At 39.7% G+C, this 20,683-nt stretch overlaps 1 protein-coding gene across 1 annotated transcript in view; it reads left to right on the plus strand.

Moving 5' to 3' along the window:
• Positions 1 to 20,683, plus strand: part of CD109 (CD109 molecule) — a 138,332-nt gene that overhangs the window by 48,896 nt on the left and 68,753 nt on the right. The window contains exons 6-7 of the mRNA XM_080806381.1: positions 14,314 to 14,353; positions 17,325 to 17,409. Of these exons, the coding sequence (XP_080662507.1) occupies positions 14,314 to 14,353; positions 17,325 to 17,409 (125 nt within the window). The remainder of the gene's footprint in view (positions 1 to 14,313; positions 14,354 to 17,324; positions 17,410 to 20,683) is intronic.

A 20,683-nucleotide genomic window follows, 5' to 3' on the forward strand; every position in this document is an offset into this window, starting at 1 on the left:
CTATTCTTCCCTATTACTTGGTTGAAATGTAGGCCAAATCCCACCATTTTCCTGGCTGTTTTTTGGTAATAAAGGTTCTGTCATTTTTGGTGATATTTACACACAAAGAAGAGTCTATGTTCAATAACTAATATGTCCAGTTCAATAAAGTCAAGTGCTGTCTTCTCCCAGTTTGGGTCTTCTCTGGTCTGGCTATCTCTCTCTGGCTCAACTCCAGGATTGAACAGGGTGGAGGGAAGAGAGGCAAGGGGTTAAAAAATCCTTACCTGAGACTTCAAGCTCTATTACAAAGCTGTAATCATCTAGACAGTATGGTACACCTACACTGTTGGTGGGAATGCAAGCTGGTGCAGCCACTCTGGAAAACAGCATGGAGATTCCTCAGAAAGTTGAAAACAGAGCTACCCTTCGACCCAGCAATCACACTACTGGGTATTTACCACAAAGATGCAGATGTTGTGATCTGAAGGGGCACCTGGCCCCGAATGTTTATAGCAGCAATGTCCACAGTAGCCAAACTATGGAAAGAGCCTAGATGTCCATCAACAGATGAATGGATAAAGAAGATGTGGTGTATATATACAATGGAGTACTATGCAGCCATCAAAAGAAATGAAATCTTGCCATTTGCAATGACGTGGATGGAACTAGAGGGTGTTATGCTGAGTGAAATAAGTCAATCAGAGAAAGACAATTATCATATGATCTCTCTGATATGAGGAATTTGAGAGGCAGGGTGGAGGGCTTAGGGGGTAGGGAAGGAAAAAAATGAAACAAGATGAGATCAGGAGTGAGACAAACTGTAAGAGACTCTTAATCTCATAAAACAAACTGAAGGTTGCTGGGGGGTGGGAGGGTAGGGAGAGGGTGGTTGGGTTATGGACATTGGGGAGGGTATGTGCTATGGTGAGTGCTGTGTAATGTGTAAGCCTGACGATTCACAGACCTGTACCCCTGGGGCAAATAATACTTTACATGTTAATAAAAATAATTTAAAAAAATCCTTACTTGATTTTTGATCAATTTGCCAATTATGTCCTACAAAACCAGCAGTTTAATATGGTTCAATGTCAATTATGAAAGAAATTGAAGAGGATACAAAGACAGGCTCATGGATTGGAAGAAAAAACATTGTTAAATGTCTATACTACCAAAGCAATCTACATAATCAATGGAATCTTGACCAGAATAGCACCAGCATTTTTCACAGAGCTGGAACAAACAATCCTAAAATGTCTCTGGAACCACAAAAGACCCCAAATAACCAAAGCATTCCTAAAAAAGAGAAACAAAACTGGAGGTATCATGATTCTGGACTTTGAGCTATATTACAAAGCTGTAGTAATCAAGACAGTAGGTGCTTGCACAAAGACAGACACATAGATCAAACAGATCAGAATAGAAAACCCAGAAGTGGACCCACACTATATGGTCAACTAGTTTGAGACAAAACAGGAAAGAATATCCAGTAGAAAAAGGGCAGTCTCTTCAACAAATGGTGTTGGGAGAACTGGACAGCTACATGCCGATAAATGAAACTGGACCACTTTCTTATACCATACACAAAAATAAATTCAGAATAGATGAAAGACCTAAATGTGATACAGAAAGCCATCAAAATCCTGGAGGAGCATAGGCAGCAACCTCTTTGACCTAGACCGCAGCAACTTCTTACTAGACACGCTGCCAAAGGCAAGGGAAACAAAAGCAAAAATGAACTGCTGGGACTTCATCAGATAAAAGCTTCACAAAGAAGGAAACAGTCAGCAAAATTAAAAGGCAACCTACAGAATGGGAAAAGATATTTGGAAATGACATATCTGATAAAGGGTTAGTATCCAAAATCTAGAAGAACTTACCGACTCAAAACCAAAAAAACAAATAACCCAGTCAGGAAATGGGCAGAAGACATGAATAGACATTTTTCCAAAGAAGACACCCAGATGGCCAACAGACGCATGAAAAGATGCTTAAAATCACTCATCATCAGGAAATACAAATCAAAGCCACGATAAGATACCACCTGACACCAGTGAGACTGGCTAAAATTAACAACATAGGAAAAAACAGATGTTGGTGAGGATGTAGATAAAGGGGAACACATATTGTTGGTGGGAATGCAAACTGGTGCAGGCACTCTGGAAAACAGTATGGAGATTCCTCAAAAAGTTAAAAATAGAATTACCCTGTGATCCAGCAATTGCACTACAAGGTATTTACCGAAAAGATACAAAAATACAGATTCAAAGGATACATGCACCTCAGTGTTTATAGCAGCATTGTTAACAGTAGATAAACTGGGGAAAGAGCCCAAAATGTCTATCTACTGATCGATGGATACAAAGGATGTGGTTATTTTTATACCTATATATGTGTGTGTGTGTGTGTGTGTGTATATTACTCAGCCATCACAAAGATTGAAATCTTTTGATTTGCAACGATGTGGATAGAGCTAGAGGGTATTATGCTTAGTGAGATAAGTGAGTCAGAGAAAGACAAATACCAGATGAATTTAAGAAAGAAAACAGGTGAACATATGGGAAGAGGGGGGAAGAGAGAGAGGGAAATAAACCATGAGAGAGTCTTAATGATATAGAACAAACTGAGGGTTGATGGAGGGCGTGGGTGGGGGATGGGCTAAATGGGTGATGGACAGACATTAAGGAGGGTACTTGTGATGAGCACTGGGTGTCGTATATAAGTAGTGAATCACTAAATTCTACTCCTGAGACCGATATTACATTGCATGTTAACTAACTAGAATTTAAATTAAAAAAATTGAAAAAAAACATGGTTCAATGTCATACAGTTGTCATCTGGCATTAGAGCTCTTGGGGCGTGGCAGTCATTTAAAACTAACACCTTCCTTCATCAGACTCTTCTGTGGGCTCTTTGGAGCACCCCTACCTTTGCTGGGAGGCTTCACATTCAGTGTCTTTGATGCTTTTGAACCTGTCTCCTCCTCTGGCAGCTCTTAACTTTGTCTTTGGCACCTGGTCATCTATAGTATACCTCCAACTTCCCCCTCCAGAGGTGCTCCCTGTCTGGAGGCTTTTTTTTTTTTTTTTTTTAAGATTTTATTTATTTATTTGACAGAGATCACAAGTAGGCAGAGAGGCAGGCAGGGAGAGAGAGAGAGGAGGAAGCAGGCTCCCTGCTGAGCAGAGAGCCCAATGTGGGGCTTGATCCCAGGACCCTGGGATCATTACCTGAGCCGAAGGCAGAGGCTTTAACCCACTGAGCCACCCAGGCGCCCCTGGAGGCTATTTTTTTTTTTTTTTTTTTTTTTTTTTATTTTTTATTTTAATAAACATATAATGTATTTTTATCCCCAGGGGTACAGGTCTGTGAATCATCTGGTTTACACATTTCACAGCACTCATCATAGCCCATACCCTCCCCAATGTCCATTTCCCCACCACCCTCTCCCGTCCCCCTTCCCCCCCGCAACCCTCAGTCTGTTTCTTGAGATTGAGTCTTTTTTTTTTTTTTTTTTTTAAAGATTTTATTTATTTATTTGACAGAGATCACAAGCAGGCAGAGAGGCGGGCAGACAGAGAGAGAGGAGGAAGCAGGCTCCCCGCTGAGCAGAGAGCCCGATGCGGGGCTCGATCCCAGGACCCTGAGATCATGACCTGAGCCGAAGGCAGAGGCTTAACCCACTGAGCCACCCAGGCGCCCCGAGATTGAGTCTTTTATGGTTTGTCTCCCTCCCAATCCCATCTTTTCATTTTTTCTTTTCCTACCTCCCCCCAAACCCCCCCACCTTGCATCTCCCCTTCCTCATATCAAAGAGATCATATGATAGTTATATTTCTCCGATTGACTTATTTCGCTAAGCATGATACCCTCTAGTTCCATCCACGTCGTCGCAAATGGCAAGATTTCATGTCTTTTGATGGCTGCATAGTATTCCATTGTGTATATATACCACATCTTCTTTATCCATTCATCTGTTGATGGACATCTAGGCGCTTTCCACAGTTTGGCTATTGTGGACATTGCTGCTATAAACATTCGGGTGCACGTGCCCCTTCGGAGCACCACGTTTGTATCTTTAGGATATATACCCAGGAGTGCAATTGCTGGGTCGTAGGGTAGCTCTATTTTCAGTTTTTTGAGGAACCTCCACACTGTTTTCCAGAGTGGTTGCACCAGCTTGCATTCCCACCAACAGTGTAGGAGGGTTCCCCTCTCTCCGCATCCTCGCCAGCATCTGTCATTTCTTGACTTGTTAATTTTAGCCATTCTGACTGGTGTGAGGTGGTATCTCATTGTGGTTTTGATTTGTATTTCCCTGATGCCGAGTGATGTGGAGCATTTTTTCATGTGTCTGTTGGCCATCTGGATGTCTTCCTTGCAGAAATGTCTGTTCATGTCCTCTGCCCATTTCTTGACTGGATTATTTGTTCTTTGGGTATTGAGTTTGATAAGCTCTTTATAGATTTTGGATACGAGCCCTTTATCTGAAAGGTCGTTTGCAAATATCTTCTCCCATTCTGTCAGTTGTCTTTTGGTTTTGTTTACTGTTTCCTTTGCTGTGCAAAAGCTTTTGATCTTGATGAAATCCCAATAGTTCATTTTTGCCCTTGCTTCTGTTGCCTTTGGCGATGTTCCTAGGAAGAAGTTGCTGCGGTTGAGGTCAAAGAGGTTGCTGCCTGCATTGTCCTCAAGGATTTTGATAGATTCCTTTCGCACATTGAGGTCCTTCATCCACTTTGAGTCTATTTTCGTGTGTGGTGTAAGGAAATAGTCCAATTTCATTTTTCTGCATGTGGCTGTCCAATTTTCCCAGCACCATTTGTTGAAGAGGCTGTCTTTTTTCCATTGGATATTCTTTCCTGCTTTGTCGAAGATTAGTTGACCATAGAGTTGAGGGTCTATTTCTGGGCTCTCTATTCTGTTCCATTGATCTATATGTCTGTTTTTGTGCCAGTACCATACTGTCTTGATGATGACAGCTTTGTAATAGAGCTTGAAGTCTGGAATTGTGATGCCACCGACTTTGGCTTTCTTTTTCAATATTCCTTTGGCTATTCGAGGTCTTTTCTGGTTCCATATAAATTTTAGGATTATTTGTTCTATTTCTTTAAAAAAAATGGATGGGATTTTGATAGGGATTGCATTAAATGTGTAGATTGCTTTAGGTAGAATAGACATTTTCACAATATTTGTTCTTCCAATCCATGAGCATGGAATATTTTTCCATTTCTTTGTGTCTTCCTCAATTTCTTTCATGAGTACTTTATAGTTTTCTGAGTATAGATTCTTTGCCTCTTTGGTTAGATTTATTCCTAGGTATCTTATGGTTTTGGGTACGATTGTAAATGGGACTGACTCCTCAATTTCTCTTTCTTCTGTCTTGTTGTTAGTGTAAAGAAATGCGACTGATTTCTGTGCATTGACTTTATATCCTGACACTTTACTGAATTCCTGTATAAGTTCTAGCAGTTTTGGAGTGGAGCCTTTTGGGTTTTCCACATATAGTATCATATCATCTGCAAAGAGTGATAGTTTGACTTCTTCTTTGCCGATTTGGATGCCTTTAATTTCTTTTTGTTGTCTGATTGCTGAGGCTAGGACTTCTAGGACTATATTGAACAGCAGTGGTGATAACGGACATCCCTGCCGTGTTCCTGACCTTAGCGGAAAAGCTTTCAGTTTTTCTCCATTGAGAATGATATTTGCGGTGGGTTTTTCATAGATGGCTTTGATAATATTGAGGTATGTGCCTTCTATCCCTACACTTTGAAGAGTTTTAATCAGGAAGGGATGCTGCACTTTGTCAAACGCTTTTTCAGCATCTATTGAGAGTATCATATGGTTCTTACTCTTTCTTTTATTAATGTATTGTATCACATTGATGGATTTGCGGATGTTGAACCAACCTTGCAGCCCTGGAATAAATCCCACTTGGTCGTGGTGAATAATCCTTTTAATGTACTGTTGGATCCTATTGGCCAGTATTTTGGTGAGAATTTTCGCATCTGTGTTCATCAAGGATATTGGTCTGTAATTCTCTTTTTTGGTGGGATCCTTGTCTGGTTTTGGGATCAAGGTGATGCTGGCCTCATAGAATGAGTTTGGAAGTTTTCCTTCCATTTCTATTTTTTGGAACAGTTTCAGGAGAATAGGAATTAATTCTTCTTTAAATGTTTGGTAGAATTCCCCTGGGAAGCCGTCTGGTCCTGGACTTTTGTTTGTTTGAAGATTTTTGATGACTGTTTCAATCTCCTTACTGGTTATGGGTCTGTTCAGGTTATCTATTTCTTCCTGGTTCAGTTGTGGTAGTTTATACATCTCTAGAAATGTATCCATTTCTTCCAGGTTGTCAAATTTGTTGCCATAGAGTTGCTCGTAGTATGTTCTTATAATTGTTTGTATTTCTTTGGTGTTGGTTGTGATCTCTCCTCTTTCATTCATGATTTTATTTATTTGCGTCCTTTCTCTTTTCTTTTTGATAAGTCTGGCCAGGGGCTTATCAATCTTATTAATTCTTTCAAAGAACCAGCTCCTAGTTTTGTTGATTTGTTCTATTGTTTTTTTAGTTTCTATTTCATTGATTTCTGCTCTGATCTTTATGATTTCTCTTCTCCTGCTGGGTTTAGGCTTTCTTTGTTGTTCTCTCTCCAGCTCCTTTAGGTGTAGGGTTAGGTTGTGTATTTGAGACCTTTCTTGTTTCTTGAGAAAGGCTTGCACTGCTATATATTTTCCTCTCAGGACTGCCTTTGTTGTATCCCACAGATTTTGAACTGTTGTGTTTTCATTATCATTTGTTTCCATGAATTTTTTCAATTCTTCTTTAATTTCCTGGTTGACCCATTCATTTTTTAGAAGGATGCTGTTTAGTCTCCATGTATTTGCGTTCTTTCCAAATTTCCTCTTGTGATTGAGTTCGAGCTTCAGAGCATTGTGGTCTGAAAATATGCAGGGAATGATCTCGATCTTTTGGTACCGATTGAGACCTGATTTATGACCCAGGATGTGGTCTATTCTGGAGAATGTTCCATGTGCACTAGAGAAGAATGTATATTCTGTTGCTTTGGGATGGAATGTTCTGAATATATCTGTGATGTCCATCTGGTCCAGTGTGTCATTTAAGGCCTTTATTTCCTTGTTGATCTTTTGCTTAGATGATCTGTCCATTTCAGTGATGGGAGTGTTAAAGTCCCCTGCTATTATTGTATTACTGTCGATGTATTTCTTTGATTTTGTTATTAATTGGTTTATATAGTTGGCTGCTCCCATGTTAGGGGCATAGATATTTAAGATTGTTAGATCTTCTTGTTGGACAGACCCTTTGAGTATGATATAGTGTCCTTCCTCATCTCTTATTATAGTCTTTGGCTTAAAATCTAATTGATCTGATATAAGGATTGCCACCCCAGCTTTCTTCTGATGTCCATTAGCATGGTACATTGTTTTCCACCCCCTCACTTTAAATCTGGAGGTGTCTTCGGGTCTAAAATGAGTTTCTTGTAGGCAGCATATTGATGGGTTTTGTTTTTTTATCCATTCTGATACCCTGTGTCTTTTGATTGGGGCATTTAGCCCATTAACATTCAGGGTAACTATTGAGAGATATGAATTTAGTGCCATTGTATTGCCTGTAAGGTGATTGTTACTGTATATTGTTTCTGCTTCTTTCTGATCTACTACTTTTAGGGTCTCTCTTTGCTTAGAGGACCCCTTTCAATATTTCCTGTAGAGCTGGTTTGGTGTTTGCAAATTCTTTCAGCTTTTGTTTGTCCTGGAAGCTCTTTATCTCTCCTTCTATTTTCAATGATAGCCTAGCCGGATATAGTATTCTTGGCTGCATGTTTTTCTCGTTTAGTGCTCTGAATATGTCATGCCAGTTCTTTCTGGCCTGCCAGGTCTCTGTGGATAGGTCCGCTGCCAATCTAATGTTTTTACCCTTGTATGTTACAGACTTCTTTTCCCGGGCTGCTTTCAGGATTTTCTCTTTGTCGCTAAGACTTGTAAATTTTACTATCAGGTGACGAGGTGTGGACCTATTTTTATTGATTTTGAGGGGCGTTCTTAGCATCTCCTGGATTTTGATGTTTGTTCCCTTTGCCATATTAGGAAAATTCTCTCCAATAATTGTCTCCAATATACCTTCTGCTCCCCTCTCTCTTTCTTCTTCTTCTGGAATCCCAATTATTCTAATGTTGTGTCGTCTTATGGTGTCACTTATCTCTCGAATCCTCTCCTCGTGTTCCAGTAGTTGTTTGTCTCTCTTTTGCTCAGCTTCTTTATTCTCTGTCATTTGGTCTTCTATGTCACTAATTCTTTCTTCTGCCTCATTTATCCTGGCAGTGAGAGCTTCCATTTTTTATTGCACCTCATGAATAGCTTTTTTGATTTCAACTTGGTTAGATTTTAGTTCTTTTATTTCTCCAGAAAGGGCTTTTATCTCTCCGGAGAGGGTTTCTCTAATATCTTCTATGCCTTTTTGGAGCCCGGCTAGAACCTTGAGAATTGTCATTCTGAACTCTAGATCTGTCATGCTACCTATGTCTGTATTGATTAGGTCTCCAGCCTTCGGTACGGCCTCTTGTTCTTTTTTTTGAGGTGAGTTTTTCCGCCTTGTCATTTTGTCCAGGTAGGATTTGCTTTCTCCTGCTGTGGAATTCCGCTGTTCTTGGTGACTGAAGTTGGTTTTGGATCGGTTTCTTGTTGATCTTCTGGGGGAGGGGCCTGTTGTAGTGATTTTCAAGTGTCCTTGCCGCAGGCGGAATTGCACCGCCCTTGCCAGGGGCCGGGCTAAGGAATCCGCTCGGGTTTGCTTTCGGGAGCTTTTGTTCCCTGAGCGCTTTCCGTAGAGTTCCGGAGGACGGGAATGAAGATGGCGGCCTCCCAATCTCTCGGCCCGGAGGAGCGGAGAGCTTGGGGTTCCGCTCCTCAGTGCGCTCTCAGAGCAAAGCGCCCAACAGTCCCGCCTCCCTGGCTTGCGGTCGCGCCTCGAGGAAAGCAGTCAATTGTTGGAGCTGGAGAAAAGCGCCGGGTCGCTTTTGTCTCTGTGGCCTCCGGCCGCGCTCCGAGCCCACCCAGCCTGCGACCGGCACAAGGTAACCCTGGGCTTAGAGCTCACTCCTCGGCTTTGTCGCTATAGCCGGCTTCCCCGCTCCAATACCTGCGAGCTCTGCGGCACTCAGACACCCCCAGTCCTTCTGTGACCCTGCGGGTCCTGGGGTTATGCTGACCCCGCCTGGGTTTCCCCCCAGTTTAGCCTCTGGAGCGATGTCTCCCACTGGAGCCGACTTTTAAAAGTCCCGATTTTGTGCTCCGTCGCTCCGCCGCTTGCCGGGTGCCGGCCCCTCCCCCCGGGGTCTATCTTCCCGTCGCTTTGGATTCACTTCTCCGCAGGTCCTACCTTTCAGAAAGTGATCGATTTTCTGTTTCTGGGATTGTTGCTCTTCTTCTCTTTGATTTCCCGTTGGATTTGTAGGTGTTCACAATGGTTAGATAAGCTATCTAGCTGATCTCCTGCTACCCGATGTCGTCTCAGCCTGCTACTTCTCCGCCATCTTGACTCCTCCCCCCTGGAGGCTATTTTTGATCAGGATAGAAGAAAGCCCCACGTTGACTCTCTCTTTTTTTGCATTTCTAGTTTAGGGAAATTGCTTATCCTTTCTTAGCCTCTTGCAAGTCAGTAGGCACAGACCACTCCCAGTGCAGCACTGCGTTTTGGCTTAGCTGTCTGTACAGCTGGCCAATACCAGTATTTTGCTCTTAGATTGTCCAGGCATGTCAAGTGCCTGCCTACAGCCACTGATGTGTGAAAGCACATCAAAAGCTTTCTCCCAAAATTCCTTTCTAGTTTATTTCCATCTTGACCTTTTTGGTTAGGAGTTGCAAAACGAGTTTTTGGAAACCTCCTTTGTAAGTCCTGTGGGCTAGTTTACACCTGGCTTGGGAATGTGGATGTAGTTGGCATCTGTGGTCTTGGGGGACAGAGCCAAAACTGAGTCTGAAATAATTCTCTATTTGTTATGTGTGGATTTAAAAAAGCTCAGTGTCTTTCTTAATCTTTAAATACAAATTAAATGCAGACACTGGAGATCAGTGCTGAAGCAGACTTTTGGGAAATTGAAACGATCATGAATGAACATAAATGTGCAAGCAAAAATCCACTCAGCACCTTTAGTTCTGTTTCTGGCATTTCTTTTTACTCCAGAAGCAAGAGTTAAAAGTTGCTGACCTGCACTTTACCATATATATTTTTTAAAAGGTCATGTAGCATGTCATATTCCTTCAAGTTTATTAAAAATAGGAATTCTCTCAAAAGTTGCATGGCTTCGTGGCTAGAGAAGAGAAAGTCTGTAACTGGAATAGATGTTTTTAGCAATTCACATGTCTTTAATTTGCATCCAGTCATAGCATATTTTTTTAGGAACTAGTAAAAGTAGTGTATTTTCTCTTTTCTCTTTCATTTGACTGATGTTTTGAACATATAGGGTCCCAGTGAACTATTGGTTTAGGGATAAGGGGAATAAAGAAATTGCAGAGATTACTGAGAATACCTCCTGGTTTGTCTTCTCCGTTTCTCCTTTAGAGTTTGTTTTGGAAAGTCTAGTTGAGGGGCGCCTGCGTGGCTCAGTGGGTTAAGCTGCTGCCTTCGGCTCAGGTCATGATCTCAGGGTCCTGGGATCGAGTCCCACATCGGGCTCTCTGTTCATCAGGGAGCCTGCTTCCCTCTCTCTCTCTCTGCCTGCCTCTCTGCTACTTGTGATCTCTCTCTGTCAAATAAATAAATAAAATCTTTAAAAAAAAAAAAAGTCTAGTTGAGACAGGCTTCCATCTCATACGAATGAAGGGGGAATGTATGCGGTAAGAGCAGGCTTTGTAAGGGAGCGCTTTCCCCATGGAAGAGTGACCACTTGGGACTTGCAGAGCTGAGCAGAGCTGAGAGGATGTTGATGAGTCATGTATTCTTGCCCCTGGAAAGGGGTTGGCTTGCAAGACACGCTGCTCAAGTATTTACTCTTTCAGGTCAGCCTTCCTCTCCTGTTGCTGGCAGAGCGAATGAGTACAAACCATATTTGATGAGCTAGAATAAACATGAAAACTCATGTTGAGGCAGATTGTTTCTGTGGAACTGAAGGAAGATTGTTTAGCCAATGAAATTGTGCTTCCTACAAAAGCACTGTATTTTTTATTCCTTTTTCTTTCTTCTCCATTGTTCTAGCTAAGGTTAGTCAATTTAGTTCAGCTAGAGTTAACATAGAACAGTTTGGAAATACATTTTATTTTTTAGATCAGGGTTAAGCAAGCTGTGGCCTAATGGCCAAATCCAGCCCAACAGCTACATCTGTTTTTGTAAATAAAGTTTTATTGGAACACACTCAGTCTCATTTACCTCTTGTCTCAAAGCAGAGTCGAGTGGTTGCAACAGGAACCATATGGACTTGCAAAGCCTAAAATATTTACTATCTGGCCCTTCATGGAAAAACTTCACAAATACCTGTTCTAGGCTTATGAAAGTACTCAGTATCAGTATTTTTATGGTTATATATGACAAATTGCTATTAATTCTCTGATTTATTATTAGTTTCAAGTATTTCAATATCTTATACCAGTCCTGATGATAGGTTTTGTAAACATATTTAATAAAAATCACTAAACTCATTGTGGGAATTGGTATGACCCGATTGCCTAATGGATAATATGTTGGAAATTACAAAACTCATTTCTGCTTTTGAAACCCCTTGGAAAGTAAAAGAATTTATTTCTTGATTTGCATTTCACCACTTATAAACACCCTGGGAAAACCTCATCCAGGACAAAGCACCCTGTCAGCGCTCAGTTACAAAATGATTTCGTGATTTACTGGAACAATTTAAACTGACAGTGAAAAGAAGCACTTCTTTGCTGCCCATTAGTGTTGCATGCAGTTGGCGTCTTCTACTCTTTGACATTTATATTCCTTCCAAGTACAGGGCAGAGAATTAAGGTTACTCTGTGGGCCATTTGCAATTTGCAAAATGGCCATGTCTCTTCAGGGTTGTCTGATTCTTCTCATGAGAAGGTTATTTCAATTTCTGGTAGGAGATGCTGTATAATAATTGAGGCCAAGCTGAGGAGCCCTGTAAGAACCAGCCTGCGGACAAGAATCCATTTTTTCATTCGTTTATACACACATTCATTCAACAAACATTCAAGGCATGCTGCATTAGGTGCTGGGTCCCCAGTGATTTCATAGTCTGTTCTAGGATATGGATACAAAGCAGATAATTATAATATATTGTGTTAAGTACAACAATTGAGTTATACACAAGTTATTATGGGAGGGAATGGTATTGAACTCAGTAGGGGGAAAGGCAAATAAGAAAATGTCCCTGGGCGAGGCTAAATCCTGTTAAAGACGTCCAACACATTCTGTAGGACATTCAGGTGGAGATGTACAGAAAGTGGACTTGAGTCTGCATCTTTGGGCTGAGGTATGGGTCAGAGATAAAGATTTAGGAGTCTTGAGTATAGAGATGGCAGTTAAAACCAGGAGAGTTGATGAGCTCACTTAAGGGTCTAGAGAATGGCAAGAGCCTCAGCCTCGGGGTCGGTAGGGCCCACATTTCAGGAGCAGAAAGAGAGGACCACTAAAGAAACAAGGAAGTAGTCAGAAAGATACTTAGGAGTACCAAGAGAACAAAAGAGCTGAAAATGTTTATAGACTGAATGAAAGAGGAGATCGTAAACAGAGAGATGGAAAATCAGGAGTTATCAGGGATGATGAATAATGCAGGAAGCACGAAAGGAGAATTCATTTCAAATGTAATTCATATAACTACTTATCTGTTAAATAATTGCCTAAAACTTGGTTTCAAGGCTGTTGTTCAAAGTAGGCCCAAACAAATTAGTTGATTTCCTACATTTGTCAGATCTACTACTATTTACCTAACACATATTGATTGAGCACTTTTTTGGTATTAGACACTCTTAGGCTGGCAGCTCAAGGGATGAACTATGAGGCGTAAAAAAATCAAGCAAGGGCCTGGCCCTCAAAGAACTTGCAGCAAGATAAACTACATCCCTAAATATTTATGATATACTTTTTACAGGATGCGAAGGGACAGAAGGAAGAACTAAAGAGCATGGAGGCTCAGAGTGCTGAGATTGCTCTTAAATTGGGGATTCGGGGAAGCGGTAATGTTTGAGCTAAGTCTTGGAAGATGAGTAGGGATGGAAGTAATGGATAGGTCAAGCTTAGGGGAGAGTAGGAGCCAAAGCACAGTGCATGAAACTGGAAACAAATTAGAATTTATAAATGAACCTAATATAGGTAATTTGTAACATTCCTATATAGGACATGAAAACAATTTACGATAGAAGCCACAAATGTAGATTCTTATGACTTTGATCACACAATTTCTTTGGGATCTACTTTAAATGACATCATCGAGATCAAGTTTTAGACACTTATTTTGTTGGCATATAAGCAGTTACATTTGTTTCATATCTTGATTGCACTCTATTCTTTTAGGATTAAAAATAACTGTTCAGTTGATTTAGATTAACTAAAGGATGATTTAAAAAACTAATATTCTGTAGCTGGATCTGTGTAGTTGCTTTGATAAACACAGGGAATCAGATTTAGAATACAAATTTTGTTAGTGGAACTACTTAGTGATTTCAAGGAAGTTCTAGTTAATATGTTACTTATGGACTTAGGGTGGACAGAAATATGGGAAATTAGAAAAAATGATATAACAAGAGGCCACATATTTTCTTGTTGATCTTGGAAAAGGAAATAGTTAACAATATTTGTTACAATAGGGCAGAATATATTGTATTGTTTTAAGGTTTGCACAAGAAAATGGAAGGTAGAAGATGTTGGTCCAAGATGATTTTGTATTTTTGATTATGTATAAATACTTAAAATATGTGTAACTTTATTTTCTCCATTGGTTTTTTTTTGACAGTGATATTCAAAACAAATTTGAAGTCATAGTTTGGCACGTGGTATTCTTGCTTCATAAATTTCTAAACCATCTAATTTAATTTAGTTTTCATTTCACAAATGATGGAAGTCAAATTAAACAGTTTGTTCACATGACTGCAGTGAAATACAGAGACAGGTCACCTTTTTATGTTAGTGAATTGACAAGAAAAACTCATGAAATCCCATAGGCTTCATGTTGCAGATGACTAAGAGTAAACTTCACAAGTTAAAGTTAACTGTTTTTCTCATTAAATCATTATAAATGCAATTAAAAATAATTACCTAAATCTTTCTATGTAAGTAAGTAAGCAAGCAAAATAATTAAATAAGAACTCATATGTTTTCTTGTCTTTTTTTTTTCCTCCCAATAGGACCAGACATATTATCAATCATTTCAGGTTTCAGAATATGGTAAGAGTTCTTCAATTTATTCTGAAAGAAAAAAATATTTGTTACTTTCCATAGAGATAAGAGGAATTTCCAAGAGATATGTTATTTAAAGTACAAATGCTAGTGAGGGCAAATTCCTGGTGTTTCTTACAGGCCTACCTAAACATATTTTTTCCTTTGTAAAAAATATAAAAGGTCATTATAAAGAAAAATATACAGAACAGATCACCTGGAGTCCCATTATATGGTCTCTCTTATGCATACTTTTTTTGTTTTTCTACTTCATTGTGATCTTAACATATTTTAGTTTTTGTAAAATTTTTTTTTAAAGATTTTGTTTATTTATTTGACAGGCAGAGATCATGAATAGGCAGAGAGGCAGGCAGAGAGAGAGGGGGAAGCAGGCTCCCGCTGAGCAGAGAGCCCGATGTGGGGCTTGATCCCAGGACCCTGGGATCATGACCTGAGCCGAAGGCAGAGGCATTAACCCACTGAGCCACGCAGGCGCCCTGTAAATTTTTTTTTGACATAACAGTTATTTCCCCTATTTTTCATTTGGTTGGCTTTGGTAAAGACGGTCTGTTTGACTTGGGCAAATCCTTTTCTTGCAAGTGTCACATTTATATAACAGTTAGACATGCATAGATAAAAACAGCATGGTCCAACTAGTTTGTTGGTGGATGGAGAGGAAGGAAAGATAAGACTAGGATCTCATCTGTTAGTATAGGATCTGACTATTAGTTATCATTTGGATGGCTGTTTTGAGGTTATACATGAGCTTTTTCATTTGATTTGTGTCACTTTTTGACACTGTGTCTCATTCAGACAATAGAAATTCTGGAAAGTGGTTTGTTCACACCTTAGTGGCTCAGAGTCCACATATCTCATACAGCACTGGTCACTCCTAAGTCTCATAATCCACGAGAACAGGGATCAGCAAATTTTATGCTCTGTGGTCCTTATGTCTTTGTCATAACTACTCAATGTTGCTGCGGTCGTAGGAAGTAGCCATCGAAAATATGTAAGTGAATGTGGGTGTGACCCAATGACATTTTATTTAGAGACACGGAAATGAAAGTTTCCTATAATTTTTACATGTCATAAAATATTCTTTTGATTTCCCCCCCAATGAATTAAAAATTTATGAACTCTTCTTAGCTCATGCTGGTTGTCGTTTACTGACCCCTGATCTGGAAACCGTGTTGTTCAAGTTGGGGGTCACTTACTGCATGTGGCTATTGAGTGCTTGAAGTATGACTAGTCCAAGTGAAATGTGCTGTAAGTGGTAAATTATCAGATTTTGAAAACTTAGTTAAAAAAAAAGAGAAAGAAAAATAGCTCATTAGTAGTAATTTTTTGTATTGAGAACATGTTGAAATGATAATATTTTAGGTATATGGCAGCAAATAAAATACTACAAAAATAAATTTCACATGCTTCTTTTTACTTTTTAAATGGGCTACTAGAAATTTGAAATTATACATGTGGCTCACATTTTATTTCTTTTGCACCACCCTGATCTAGATGAAGAAATTGGAGGTGGCCAAGGTTTATCTAGGCTATTTTCATTTCACATAGAGGTGGTGCTGAGTGGTTATATGTAGTTGAATTGGATATGGTGGAGGTGGGGAACTGATTGCCAACCTATGATGTTTGCGGAGCGGACATTTAAATTCTTCGTTCTAAGGAAATTCCACCTCTGAGTGGATCATGTGGCTTTCTTGGCCCACCAGTCCTACATTTGTCTAGGACTATCTTTTTTTTTTTTTTTTTTTAAAGATTTTATTTATTTATTTGATAGACAGAGATCACAAGTAGGCAGAGAGGAGAGGCAGGTAGAGAGAGAGGAGGAAGCAGGCTCCCTACCGAGAGGCAGGTAGAGAGAGAGGAGGAAGCAGGCTCCCTGCCGAGCAGAGAGCCCGATGTGGGGCTCGATCCCCGGACTGTGAGATCATGACCCGAGTTGAAGGCAGAGGCTTAACCCACTGAGCCATCCAGGCGCCCCTGTCTAGGACTATCTTGACATACTAATGGCCTTTGGCCTGGTCTGGAGCTGGAGGTTTGATCTATACTGTTGACCCACTGGCCTTTTTGACACTTCTCTTGTGTTAAGTGAATGGTGAGGTGGTTTGTAATGAGACTGATCTATTTGTTGAGCTAGTGAAGTTTGAGAAAAAAATTTCTATAGACTGGAAGGACACAATATTTTTTTACTCTGGTGGTATGCTTTATATCAAATAGTGTTCATATTTATAAAATATTTCACATCTTAATTATATAAAGCTGACCAAAGTCAGGTTTTTTGACTTTGAGATTGCCCTCAGAAATCACTGTCATGCAAGAAAAGCATCATTACTTTGTAGTCATATCTTAGTGATTAACTCAGAAATCCTACTACACAACTTTCCCTTCATAGCATTCCATGACATTTGACTGTCCCCAGATTCCCCTTTGATTGTCTCAAAGCATAAGGATTCTGAATGACTGCATACATGGTACCATGCAGAGGGAGAGTCTTAGGGCCCTAGGATGTGCTTTTAGTAACCACACTGGAGAATGGTCCTAGGGAAAGGGCTGCTCTAGACGCAAATATTTAACACTTGGTGTGGGAGTATTTTAACAAGCAGTAAGGGAGCACTAATGGGAGATGCCTGGTCTCCCACCATCCAGACACCTTAGCATCTAGGATTCTGGATACAATACAGGTTCTACTGTTGAGAAACTTCCAGTGACACAAGTGTCCAGAGCAACTGGCCCCCACTGTCACTGTCTAGTCATCAGCCTCATAAGGGTTTCTCATTTTGGCTGAAATGAAGTGCTTTTCATCTATCTCTGTGTTAATGTGTCTTTGGAGTCTAAGGAATCTAATTCAAATCAAATTCAAATAGTACCAATTGTTGACTTCCTTGGAACAACTTAGTCTTTATTTTGTTGTTAAAAATGATAGTAAAATAGATTTTTTGAGATATTTATGCTTGCTTCTCTTTTTCAGTACTACCCAAATTTGAAGTTACTTTGCAGACACCATTATATTGTTCTTTGAATTCTAGGAGCTTAAATGGTACTGTCACAGCAAAGTAAGTATCATTTTTTAAAATGGCTATATATTGTTATAAAACTGACCAAGAGCTCATTATATACTCCAGAATATTAGCACCATGTTCTGTTTATTAAAATACCCCAATGAGCAGGAAACAAATATCTGTAGTAACTAATTAAGCACGAAACTTATCTGTACAGGTCTTTGTATCCACCTGCCTGCTTCCACGCTGATCCAATCCTGAAGTATTTCCCATAGACGAGGATCTTTCTGAGACTAGTCAGGGGATTTGCATTATAGATTGTTCCAGATTAAAAAAAAAATTGTATCTTTATCCCTCATTCAGCTGACATGGATCGAGGCTACTTAGGTCTTCTTCGATCTTAATTTTTTTCTGTCAGTAATGGAGGTTGAATCTTGAGGGAGGAATTTGGTTGTCTTAATGCAATTAGCAAACGAGTAAGGAGTTCCCCCTCCTCATTGTTTCAGTGGACGTACACGGAGAGATTCCAGCCCACCTGTATCTGGTGTATCATGGTTCTCATGATTTTGATCCACTGGCTGGAACAGCAGAGGGTTTCATTTTGGGGCGGCAAAAGCATCCCGAGAGTCCCAACCTACCAGAGTTATTCCAGAACCAATCTTATGTAGCTTTCATTTTTGATGTGTGACTAGCTGTACTTTGGTTCCTGAAATTTATTTAGTTTCAGAATTTATTTGTAATGGCTGATAAATACTGGACTCCCTCTCACTGCTTTCTCATCGCTATATTCCTCTCTTGGTGAGGGTTTGTGGCAGGGGCAAGTGACGGGCAGTGAGTCCCCTGGTGGAAGCAACCCACTCCTGCTTCAGATTTTATTTGGAAAAACAAAAACAAAAACAAAACACAAATACCAACCCATGTGAAAACCCTGTGACACAAAGGCAAAAATGTGTCTACAATTTATAAACCAACTTAGTGTTCTGCCTGTGTTCAACTAAGAGGCGGCTTCTAATATGAATTTGGGTACTGTGGATGGATTTATGGTTTAGAAAACATGTAAATGCCTGCATTTTACAAAATTATTATTCTGTCCTTGATCTTGGCTGAAGGCTAAGGATTCTGAGTTTTATTTTGAGTTCTTTGACTAGAGTTTTTAGAACAGTGAGTGCAAATCCATACAAACCATCAGCGTCTTCGTGGATTAGGTTGAGTGTGGAAACCTTCTTTGCTTCTGGTTTTTGGTTTTCAGGGCTGTGCCAGGGAATTCAGTACAATCAGTTAGAACAGTGATTCTTGAGCTCTGGTAACTCTTCAGAAAGTTTTATATACAATTTTGGGGGTGGGTGTGGATCCCCTGATACCCTCCTCCCTGCTAGCCCACTAAGAATTCTTATAGGAGCATCTTTTTAGGTGCTAGAAGGGATGCTGCCAATTCATGAATTGCTTAGTTAAGCCAATTAGGTTAAAAAAAAAGAAAAAAGAACTCTTCTAGTTTCATCTGGATTCTCATTTGTCGAGCCTCTTTGAAATACCACTGTCTGAGAACAACATGGTCATTGTGATGGCCCCTGGTATTTCTTTAGCATTCACCACATCCCACTCGCATCCTTTTCCTTGGGACACGTGTCCGTTAAGGCTCCGTAGGAGAAGTAGAGCCAGTAGAAGATACATATTAAGAGGTTGTTGCGAGGAACGGGCTTACATGGTTGTGGGGGGCTGGCTTACATTCACACTGAGGATATACTTTACGTCTTTGCAACAGATTAAGGAAATCTTTTGACCAGCAGAGTATTTTATCAGTCTATAAAAATTGGTGTAGACCTATTCTATAAATACTGTGTCCTGCAAAAAATGGAGATGTGTTGATGAGGATGATGATCCTATGAGTGGTTAATAAACAGTTCGGGCTTTTCTTTTGGTCAAAGCCATCTGTCCATCAAGGCATGGTTAAGGTGAGGAGCATTGCTGGGAAGTTCCCAGAGAAGAAGGTTAACAGTCTCTTTTTGGTTTAGAAATCTTTTAATTTTTATTTATTTTTAATTTTAAAAAGAGTTTTATTTATTTATTCAACAGAGAGAGAGAGATCACAAGTAGACAGGGGCAGGCAGAGAGAGAGGAGGAAGTAGGCTCCCCACTGAGCAGAGAGCCTGATGTGGGGCTCCATCCCAGGACCCTGAGATCGTGACCCAAACCAAAGGCAGAGGCTTAACCCACTGAGCCACCCAGGGACCCCTGGCTTAGAAATCTTTAACTGAGATGAATAAAAATATGCATTTATCTACTGGCTTTGATGTGAACATCTGCTCACTATTCCCACCTCATTAAAATAAATAGTAGACTCTTTCCCCACTGACCACAGAGGATTCTAGAGGATTGTAAAGAAAATAATGTAGCATGCATCTAGTTATTTCTAAATATTCTGCAGACAGTAAAATAAAAAAAAATATTTATTAGGCTAAGGTTTATTTAAGTGTATTTATTATTTGATGAATTGAGACATGTGTCTTCGAAATTACATGAAAAAAGGGTGGGAGAAACATGAACTATACTGGCTGGTTCAATTTTTTAGGTATCATTTTGTAAACCTTTTGTGCTATGTCTATTTAAAAAAAAATCCTTGTTTTGTTAATGGAACTACCCTAGAATATGCTTGATTTGCTTTTTAAAATGTTGTCAAACTATTATTTTCTGAATCATTAGTTTATTCCAAATGCTTCCAGACTTATTTAGGACAATAATTATCAGTATCCTTGTTTCATAATTATTATAATCAGCTTGAGGCAAAGAAGGCTAAATCTGCTTCACATTTAAACAAAAATAAAAAATATTTGTATCTGAGAATACATTAAATGATGTCTGGATTTTCAAGTCCCCGGTACTATCATGTGATAGAACTCTTAGAATATGTTTTGGTAACCTTATGCATTTATTTAAGCTTTAACAAGATACAAGAACTGTTAAGTTTTGAGGACTCTCTTTTGAATGAATGAACTTTGTGCTGAAGTTGCTGACCAGGGTTGCCACTGACTTTACTGTTTTCATTTAGAAGGTGATACATTTGAAAACGTATTTGTTTTATTCTCCTCAATTTGGAATGTACTGCATTTCACCGTTGGCTTTTGAGTTGAGTTGATCCAGATGAGGAGCCGTTTCTGTGTCCAACTAATGGATTCAGGAAACAGGAGTTTACTGTTAGATTTATAGAGTGCGGAGCAAAATTGACTTCCACATTTGGCTGAGCATTTATTACACAATAGAAATGGAAGGAACCCAGGAAACACATTTAAAAAAGGCTTTCTGGCAGTAAAATGGTTTACCAAAGATTGCC

The sequence above is a fragment of the Martes martes genome, assembly GCF_963455335.1.
Source record: "Martes martes genome assembly, chromosome: 6".
Taxonomy (NCBI): Eukaryota; Metazoa; Chordata; class Mammalia; order Carnivora; family Mustelidae; genus Martes; species Martes martes.